Below are 10,794 nucleotides of genomic sequence, written 5' to 3' on the forward strand. Positions count from 1 at the left end.
AACTACTTAATAAGTGGCTGTCCAAGGTTTCCTGGACATAGTCCAGACCAGCAGAGGCCCCATTCAAATGGACGCCCAACAGCATAAGGAGGGCTTCAATAATCAATCAGACCAATCACAGACTTTTCCGGGACCAGGGACAGCCACATGTTGGGGATTATGTGCATGGAATTTAGTACAACTAAATTGCGGAGTTAGTCATTCAGAGATTACAGCAAATCAACAGTTAAAAGAGTTGGATTGCACTTCAGCCGCAGCTGGATGGATGTACTCTTTGTATCAACCCTAGATGTGAATTCAAGACACCTTAAACTGTGCAACAGCCAGCGCAGCTAAAACTATATGTCTTGCGAAATGTCGCATCTAACTGCTTATGAAGAAGGCTTTTCATATGTGAGAGAACTAATGTGTTATTTCACCTCTTAGAAGTCCCACGGACTTGCTTCAAGCACCTGTATGTAGATACATGCATGTGGAAGCATCCATTCAAAACTCACACAAAGTTCACAATTATCCAGAAAGTGCCGCCAGACTTTCATCTCTCATAATTCCCATGCCATGTCTGCAGCATTGCAACTCCAAAGACTAAGAGCTGTGGCATGGCCGCATTTCAAACGATGTTCATGTGAAGGCTCGGCGTAGATAATTATTGTTGCCCAGCCTGCGCACATAAGCTGCGAGCCATGCAACGTATTTAGAAGCTGATGGAGAGAGGTGAGCCGTCACCATCACCTCTGGCATGTTGTGTCACTCCTGCTCATTTCCATCTCTGCTCACAGATGACAGATGAGGCGCTGACAGGTGTCAGAGAAGAGCAGAGCAGGTCTCGTCAGTGATTCGCTGAACCCCCTGCTGTGTGGGACACGCACACTTTGACATACCATGACTATAACTAGAGGGGGAGGGAGGTGTGTCTGTTTTCTGCGTGTGATAGATAGAGAAATAGAAAATGACTGGGGAAAGGGAAAGGAAAGGGAGAAAAGAGAGACATAAATGATGGTAAATATGGATGTTACAAACAGTATGGACTGATCCTCTTCAAATGTACAAATGTACAAGAGAAGGGGAGATTCGTTTATTTGGCATTTTTGGATGAGAATTAGATAATTTGTTTTAGCAGAAACATTTAGAAATCCAGGTAGGCTGCATTTCTGTGGGACCATGTCACCTGTTACAAAGCCCTTTTGTGGTGCTGATCTTAGAAAAGCACAATGGATGCACTTCAGACTTCAGAATCAGCTAAGGGTTGGTAAGTATTAAAGACATGACAGAGTACATTTATGCCTCACGTGTGTTAGGCCTAACATAGATCTAACATAAAGTCACGACATCTACAATTCCTGCAAAAAGGGCTCAAGAAAGAAAAAGGGCCTAAATATATACAAACGTTGAATGTGTTTTCCTGACTTATCTCTAATTTATTTATAGCTGTCAATGAAAAATATTTCCAGTCACAATGCACCAAAGCCAAAGAAATTAACTATGATTTTACACAGAGGACAGCTTAAGCTAATGACTTAGTGTCAGCATGAGGATAGACTTTGCAGATAATGGGCACTTCCGATAAGAGTGCTTTTCACAGAGGGGGTTATCACCTTTGGTAAGAGTGTGTGAGTGCTTTTCACATGCAGTATAGGTCTGCGGCATTGGACCATGGACACAGAGGAAGTACACTATTAGTGCACATTACTGGAAATAAATTAGCATGTAATTTTATGATTTTATTAAATTATATTTTGGGGGTCCAAAAGTAATTGCATTTGCAATTGGAAGCGTTTTGAGTGATGGGATTATCATGCAGTTCCGCAAAGAAATCGGACAATCTGAAAATAGTTTGCAAAGCATAACATAACATAAGAGCCGCATCAGTGTTGGCTTGAACATTTTTCACAGCATATGCAAATAATGTGTATCAAGCTGTGAGTAATATGTTGCTTTTTCTTAGAGATCCACCAATAGAGGTGTCATTGTTCCCCAACTCTCAATTTCCAACTAGGGGCTCAGGCACAATGAAGCTAGACCCCCCATATTTCATTTCTCCCCTGCTGATAGCATTTATCAGCAGTGTCCTGATAAAAACAAAATATGCAACTTAAGCCTGAGCAGGGCTTAGCTGCCGAGGTGGACAGGATTACCTGGAGGCTAGAGGGACAGGCATCAGATTGTACTGTCATAAAGGGCCATTAGCCTCTTGGCAAACTGTACCTCAAGCCCAAGATGACAGAGCTTTTCAAGACAGACAGGGGGGGAAAATATGAAACTTAAATTCGTCATGACAGACATGTCAGTGAATGGGACCCCCAGAAAATGGATTTGTAAAGCAAAACAAGCACAAAAAGGCCCTTTCTTTCTTCTTTTTTTTAATCTTCATTTGACTCCTATGGGAGTTTATTTGATTTTCTTATCAAGTTTCTTTATGAAATAGTGAATATCCACCGTTCTATTCTGGTGTAAGTATTTACATGGAAAGAGAGACAGGGTTTCCACACAACACACAATGGAGTAGACTTACTGACTGGCTAGGATTAAATTTAATACAGGATCTTGACAGACATATCCTGGAAGCATGCTGCTCTCTCTGCAGATTTCCTACAGAAGCAAAGCTTACATGTTTTTTCTTGGATTTCCTTCAATAATTGGCTGCTTAAGTCCCTTTAATCCATAATGATCACTTACTTGTATGTCTTATGGCATTTTTAAGCTCATATGTCCCATTACCTTTTGCACCTTAATTCCCAACAGCTTTGACATAAACTTAGACAACTTCACTTTCTAGCACATGGACACATTTTGAGTGGCACCATTGGAAGCATCAATTTCAGGGAGAGTAAAAATACCATTTGCAAAGAGGGGGTTGTCTAAACAAAGTATCCGCAGGTACAGCAAGTAAACAGCAGACTGCCAGCTGTCTTACAAAGCACTGTCACTTTCTCTGACATGTGGAGGACGAAGGCTCCTCTGTTATCTTCGCGAGGTGATCTGGACAGTTTGGTGACACACACAAGCCTTCACCCATTTCCACCCATCCACCTCTCATTGAGCAGTGCCTTAAGGCCACTTCATGAACCAGGCCTGTGATAAAGAGCCTGGCAGCAGTTGGGGTTGGGGGGGGGGGGTAGACTGTCAGACTGGAAGGGCAGGCTTCTGCCGGAGTCTTCCTCTGTCTCTGTCAGTGCACTTACTGCGGCTGCCGACCTGTCCTTTCCCAGAGGGCTTTGTGAAAGGAGAGAAATGTGATGCTACTGCGCAGACACAAGTCGTGGTGGAGTCTAGTCTGCTGTGGCCATGTTGTACTTTACCCACACTCTACGAGGGGCCCCCCGCCTACTCTAGCTTTTTTTTTTTTTTTTTTTTATCCTGAGCAGAGAGACTCCAGGCGCCAGGCGAAGTGTAAATGCAGTCTCAGGTATGCTGGACGGACACTGCAGCCACTTCCCATGGCTTCAACTGCACCTGAGACTGAGTGACGGAGTGCCGGTATCAGCAGTACCTCAGGGAGGGCAGCTCAAAGCAAGACAGTACATCATTCATAAATCAAACGCAGCACAAGATGAGAATGAAACCACTTTGTTTTGTAGCATATGGTAAACTTGACCCCATCTTTTCAGTCATCTGGTCTTTAAAAAAGTAAAACTATGACACTAACTTACCTTGTTGTCAGAAATATTACTTATTCACAGAGAGCAGCAAATAGCTGAGGAGCTATGATGCAACAGTTTGTCTGTATATATCAACTATTTTAAGAGAACATTGAATAAAATAATTCAGTCTTTTTTGGCAAGAACGCCAAACTTTAGCTGATTTAGACTTATAAAATGTGATGTTCTGCAGATTTTCTTTGAATTAGTGACAGTAAATTGGATTTCACAATTGTCAGTAAGGCTAAACAAGACATGCAAAGGCATCACCTTGAGCTTTATGTATTTGCAATGTGCATTTTGAGCATATTTTGATTTTTTAATTTGTTAAAAAACATAAAACATTCCCTCAATAGAAACATGCTTCTCTGTGCCTGCACTTCTACATCTATTGGGATGTGAATGTTTAAAAAAAAAAAAAGGCATCAACTTCCCTCTTGTTCCTCTTCCCTCTGAATGTTGTGGCATTGTCATGAGCAAAGGCTTCGGGTGATTACAAAATAATTTGAAAATAGAATAAGTACGCAGAGCCTAAGTTGAGGTTTGTTCCGTCTGTCAACATATGACAGCTGTGAAGCAATTTTCATTGTGGTGCAAGTGGTTTTGTGGTGAATGTGCGCTCTCATTTATCTAAAATACATCCTAAGCTGCGGCTGCCGCTTCATTAGTTGGGCGAGCCGCATGGGTTACAATGTACATTTGTTCCCAAATGAAAAATCTTTGCAGAAATGTGAATGACTTGAGTGCATATGTTTGGAGGAAAGTTTTTTTTTTTGTTATTGTAGCGTGGCAGAAAGCGTGTGCGTCTGTGGAGGGAGGGAAACCTGCATGGAGAAATTTAGACTGAAGAGCTGTCCAATTACTCAAATATTTGCGCATATTTTTTTTAGGTTTTCGTCACCTTTTTTCAGTGTCAAACTTCACTGACTGAGACGAAAAAACACAAACAAGAAAACAGATACTCTACGGTGGCCCCAAGTGCCTCTGCAAGGCGATACACAAAAGAAGAACTGCATACTTTAAACAATTTCCATATATGACAAAAAGGTAAAATGGTGGTTGTGAAATAACTAGCTGGAGCAATTTATGCAAGTTCATCCAAAAGGATGATATCAACTTGATAATTAGAACATCTGTTGCTCTTCGAACCTTTAATTTAAGGGCCACACTGATACAGTTCTGTACCACTGAATTAACATTTGTGCATCTGAATGATCCGCAACTTAACTTGTGACCTCTATTCTTTTGAAAAAAACATAATCTATTTTCAAAAGGGAGACGTAATTATAAGCTTTTACTCTGTGAATATACATTAGACAAAATTTTCTAAATGACTTGATTTACTCAACTCACAACCTAAATTGAGTCCATGTGGATCATGGACTCTTCAAAATGACTATTTTGTATAACTACAGCATGTCAGGATGATGATATGTAAAGAAAACTCTTTGTTATTTGTGATCAATATATAAAATAAAAATAAATAAAAATAAAATAAAGTTGGCTGTCTATTTATCAGAACCTCCTAGACTACCGTAACATCCTTGTTTATATTTGACGAAGTGTGTATGATTCTGTGTGTGCCTGTGCCAAAAGTTGGGTCAGATTACTATAGTTGGTTGCTGAATCTTTATGATCGGACAAAGAGACCACTGGATTGTAAAGGTAACCCATATTTTTGGATTACTTCTTAACAAATTAAGAAAATATAGTCCATTATACTTAAAAAAAAATGGTTTTACAATGCAGAATGCAGATACAATCCATTTTACACGTTGGACACATATACCTGGTTGACTTAAAATCACCCCCACACGAGCAACGCTAGCACTAACAAGAGGTGTAGTGTGTGTCTTCTACAAAATGATTAAAGCTGCTTTAATTGCTTTAACGTTTCTAATGAAATGGCCGGCGGGGGGGGCTTTGCTTTTGTCATGTAAAATGTTTTTAGTTTATTTTCAAAACAAATAAAAAGGAGTAAAAAGCTGAATTTTCCACAAGTCGTTTTTTAAAGGTTTTCAAGTCACGGCAAAGAAATCTGCCAACTATAGAAGAGAGGCTCTGATGTAAAGGTGATGATTTTCTGCATTTAGAACTGGTCAAATCAAACGACCCTCTTTAAAAAAAACTATGTGCAAATTTACAGGCCTGCTCTTGTTTCATTTGTCTGTTTCCACATCTTTCTGATGGGATCCAAATCATGTCGTCGCAATCGCAAACGCAATCCAACTACACTCTTTTTGCAAATGTGTGATTATAGTGATCTCTTTTTGGGGGGAGAGAGGGTGGGGAGCAAACACGTGGTCAGCAGAGCCTTTTTTATCCTTAAGTGAGACTTCATGCATATTATAGTAAACACATAGAGTTTACTTGTGATTAAAGCAACCCATAAACCAAATTGCCTCACCTTGCCTTGTAGCAGAGCGCACTGATTACAGGTGTAGTTATGGACAGTAAGGGCTCCCATTATACGCGGGAGCGCGCACATACTAGAGTTGGAGCCACCTGATCACGATTTGATTTCACCAACGTAAACGGGGGGGGGGGTCGCTTTTGTAGTACTTTTAATGAAATCTTTGAGTTTACTGCTTTCTCTGAGAGGTTTTGCCAAGTTTGCTTGTAGCAAAACACGTCCTTGACATTTTCTGTACATGCTATCGAGTTGCATTTCTTTCAACAAATCGAGAACGCCTACTTCAAAAATAAGACTGCATTATTAAATATTTTTTCCCGTTTACGTGTGTGAAATCCAAGCGTGGTACTGTGGATCCATCTGTACTGGGTGAGTGCGCGCTCTCGCGTGTATACGCTTCCTATCAGGAGTACGTTGGCGCGACAGTTGTGACGACAGTTCCTGCTCAAAGAGAGCAATTCATCAACAAGCAAGCAGCAACACATCGAAAGAGCTAACATGTCAGAGAAGAAACAGACCGTAGACTTGGGCTTACTGGAGGAGGATGATGAGTTTATAGAATTCCCAGCCGAGGGTAAATGGAGCACAAATTACGTGAATCCGCTGTACTTTTGTCTCTTGTCACTGCTCGTCGGTAACTGTTTATTCAGCGGAGCTAGGCCTTGCAGTAGTGACTCAGCTAGCCTAGCCGCTTTATTTTTGCTTTTTTTCCTAGAACAAAAAAAAACATGAAACAGCCGATGTGCTGATTTGGTGAAACGAGTTAGTCGACGCATTTCATCTTACTATAATTTAACGTGGAAGGAGTATAGCTTGGCACTTTATCCTGCTTATCTATATCTTCTTCTTTCACCACAGTAGATGCTATTAGCTGCTTAGCTTACACTAGCAAACAGTGGCTAGCGTAAGCTAACTTAGACGTTAGCAAACAACATACAGTGTCCCGAACAGGTAAACAGTTGGAGATTTGCTCCCGGTCATATCTACAACGTTTTTGCTTTCTCTTCTTTCTTTTTCTTTTCTTTAAACAGCATACGTCAATGTTTCGTCTCATTTCACGTGTATTTTAAAAGCCGTATTTGTAACAAGACTGGTTGTGCTCTAACCCACAGACTGGACGGGGCTGGATGAAGATAAAGATGAGCATGTTTGGGAGGATAACTGGGACGATGACAATGTGGAGGATGATTTCTCAAATCAGCTGAGGCACGTTTGCTTGAATAGATTATTACCTATATTTGATGAAAAATAAATGTTATGCTATTATTTGATTGTTTACGGTATAAATGACAGGTGAGGTCTGTGATTTGTTAGGCTTCTGCTTTGCAAAACTATTACTTTAGTACCTCTTATTACTTTTGGATAAATATATGAGATGCACCAAAACCGTTTTTCAAAATATATATATACTTGTAGGTGTAGATTTATAAGTTATCCCACTATAGTTGGTACTTAACACAGATGATTGGTAAATTGGGTGTTCTCAAAATGAAATGCTGAAAATGAACATGTTTTGACATTTTGGGATTAATAACCGTAACCTGGCTCATGAAACTCACGGTGCAAAATATATTTGAACATAAATATATATATATATATATATATAGAAAGCAATTACTCCTACATTTAATTTTTTTTTTTTTTGGTCAATTTATTTGAAATGATTATGCAAACTGTAGTATTTAAACGAAAAAAAAAAAGAAACGATTGTTTTTGTGTGTGTCAATTACTCGGTTTGCTGTTGATATGCAGCAGGCCTCTGCATATTTCACATTGAACATGGAGTTGTGCTTTAAACAACTCTAAAAAGCACGTGGTTGAAGGCCGGCAAAATATTGACGGTGCAAAGGAAAGTAAGATATTTCGAGTGCGACAGGGTTACTGTATTAGTAGAGTTTTAGGTTTTTACGTTATCTTAAAATCTACGATACTTCGAAGGCTTGCACTCGCATGCATAATCAATAACTGTTGATAGATATGGGGCAGCTCTGTTTTTATTTGAGTGCACTTTAGACAGTAATATACCATTGTTTTATTAAGGCCACTTACAATAGCCATACTATTAAGTTTTTTCTTAAAGACATCATTATTGTTTAAGGACACAGCTGCCATATATATATATATATATATATATATATATATATATATATAAAATCAAATCCATAGCTGCGTGTGTTATATAATATTTATACATTTTTTTCACTCTCATCTCTTAATGGTTCTTACAATCAATAGCAGAGGGTACTTATGCCTCTACCGCCCACCTGTAATCATCTCTGCTGACTTGATCTTTCTATTTTTCTTCCCCTTCCTGCAGAGAGGAGCTTGAAAAACATGGTTACAAGATGGAGACGTCCTAGTGGCTCGCTCAGCCTTTCAGTATTCAATGACATTGGATAAGGAAATTCATAGTTGATTATTACTGGCTGACCCATCGCCTCAAGACAACATTTGAAGACGTTAATCTGTTTCTTTTTTTTTAAAGAAATATTTATGGAAATAAAGTGTTTTCAGTAAAAAAAAAAAAAAAAAACTATTTCCTGAGTGTTTTTTTTTTTTTATAAACTTGGCAATTGTACCGCGCATGATTAAATGATAACATCTGCGGAGTAGATTAGATGTTGTTCATGCATTGTATTTGTGTAAAGTTCAAGCTCCTGTGTTACATCCCTCTTAGAAATATTTAATCTGGTGTACAGATGAGTTGTGGCCAGTTGGATTTCCTTCTTGATTTTGCATTTAAAGGTGTTTTGAGTAGTTATGTTCCAGAGCCAATGACTTAAATGATCATTATTCAAAATGTGTCTGTCTAATCCTTGGACTACCCCTAGTTTTTGGTGCGTGCTCTGGCTGACATCTCTACAAGTTACCGTCTTTGTACAAGCTGTTGATCTCCTGAGAAGGAAACCTGCCATGTCCGCACCATCTACCTGTAATGGATGGTTTGTCGTCTCCTTCTGACACATTGTGCTTTATTTTGGACTAAGGAGGGAATTTTGCATGATACTAAGTGCCCAGCAGATATTCGAGATCATTTTAAAGCAACAGCGTCTTTATGAAAGGCTGTTTATTGAAACCCAGAGGAAAAGTGAACATGGGCGTAGACAAGAGAAAATACAGATGTACATTATCTGCTCACAGAGGATGCATACACACTGCAAACAAGTGAGTTTGTGGTGCGAGCCACACACATAGAGAGGCAGTTCCTCTGCACTGTGGTTCATAACAGCCCCCCTTCCCGCTCAGCCCCACAGTGCTGGGCTGAGTCCCTGAAGGAGAGATTATCCACTGCCGTGTTTGTCAGAGGCAGGGAGGGGGTCTCAGCATGTGGCCTGCCATGCCTGGGCCTGCCCCTACTGCCAGCCAGGCCCTTCTCTTCCGCTCGGCACAGCGGGAACTCTCGTACTGAACCAGAGGCCAATTTATCCCGCCACGCTCCCCCGGCAAAGTGATTTCTTTCAGTGTTTTGCAGACTCTTGGTCCCAGGGTCCTAATGAGGTGAAATGGATGCCAGTAAGACCAAGACTGCAAGAGCCGTTTTCATCCTGAAAACAAAATCCATTCTCCACCTGTGGGGTTGGAAAGTAACCTGGAAACATTTACACAAGTATTCTACATAAAACTTTTGTGCTGGACTAGTGTTTTATGCAAGATCAACTAATTTGAGATGTGCTCTGTTGAAGTTAATATAGTTGCTACTTGGAGATGATGGTTTTACATGCAAAATGTGCAATACATTCAAAATGTTAAACCCTACATGACAAAAGCATGTAAGCTCCACATAAATGTTGATATCACGCACACATAATTTACAGAATCTTAGAAGCCTTTTTTTTTTTTAAAGTATCAAGCATGAATAAAGGATTGCATAAAAAAATAATGACCTTTTTGATCTAATTACACAAGCAATTTTAATACCTTTTTATCAAGATTATCAGTCTTATATCTGCTACATTACACAGGAAAAGGTTCAAATCCATTTAATTAAAATGATAGAGGACCCTGTCCTATTCAGATTATTGTGGTGTGTAGTGTTGTCATCTTGACATCTTTTTATGGCCTTTAGACAAAAAGATGGTTGTGACTTTTGCAGAGATTTAGGAATATCTCCAAATCCAAGGCTCCAGAACCCCAAAATGCACAGGAGACTGGCCAGGCAAAGAAAATATGTTTGTGCTAAACTGTTTCCTGTTTACAAGTGAACATACAGGACAAGAGAAGGCATTTTTTTAGAAGGGTTTGGTCTGGATAGATGAATTAAAGGGGCTTTTTCAGTCACAGTGACACACATAGGAGCGGAAATGTCATGTTTTGGAGTAGCTTCAAGGCCTTAGGGACTGCAGTTTTCAGTCATAGGTTCAAACCTGAGTTCTGTATGACAAAAATGTGAGGCCTTTCAACAGGATAATTATCCACTTGTGAAACCCCATTGCCCGATAAACAGTATTACATTTCTTTATATTTTAGCTAGCTAAATTAACAAAATGTACTTGCTTTGTTGTTTCAGTTAATCTCGTTTATCAAGTTAGACTTGCAAATAGTTTCTATGTGATGTGTTCCTAAATAATTCAACAAGATGACCGGCAATGAGAGATTTTAGAAATATTCTTCACAAATCGGCATACGTGTTCACTTTTATTTTCGGAAAATCAGTCTTAAATGACTCCCATGAGTCTCTTCGTACCAGTATAACTGTAAGAAAAAAAAAACCTGAATAATTACTGGAGCAATAGTATAATCCGT

The 10,794-nt window shown here is 39.4% G+C and overlaps 1 protein-coding gene across 1 annotated transcript; it reads left to right on the top strand.

The window, feature by feature from the left end:
* The first annotated feature begins 6,464 nt into the window (after nt 1-6,464).
* On the top strand, nt 6,465-7,318 carry sem1 (SEM1 26S proteasome subunit). The gene is made up of 2 exons (XM_075449312.1): nt 6,465-6,625; nt 7,164-7,318. Exons 1-2 carry the CDS (start codon nt 6,550-6,552, stop codon nt 7,301-7,303), a joined length of 216 nt encoding a protein of 71 aa, XP_075305427.1. The 5' UTR covers nt 6,465-6,549; the 3' UTR covers nt 7,304-7,318.
* The last annotated feature ends 3,476 nt before the right edge of the window (nt 7,319-10,794 follow it).

This window comes from Odontesthes bonariensis, chromosome 18 (genome assembly GCF_027942865.1).
Source record: "Odontesthes bonariensis isolate fOdoBon6 chromosome 18, fOdoBon6.hap1, whole genome shotgun sequence".
NCBI lineage: Eukaryota > Metazoa > Chordata > Actinopteri > Atheriniformes > Atherinopsidae > Odontesthes > Odontesthes bonariensis.

Excerpts from the sequence above, each read along its gene's own strand:
- sem1 (XM_075449312.1), top strand. The coding sequence starts at position 6,550 with ATGTCAGAGAAGAAACAGACCGTAGACTTGGGCTTACTGGAGGAGGAT. Across the intron at positions 6,626-7,163 it reads TATAGAATTCCCAGCCGAGG|ACTGGACGGGGCTGGATGAA; the intron begins GTAAATGGAGCA and ends TCTAACCCACAG.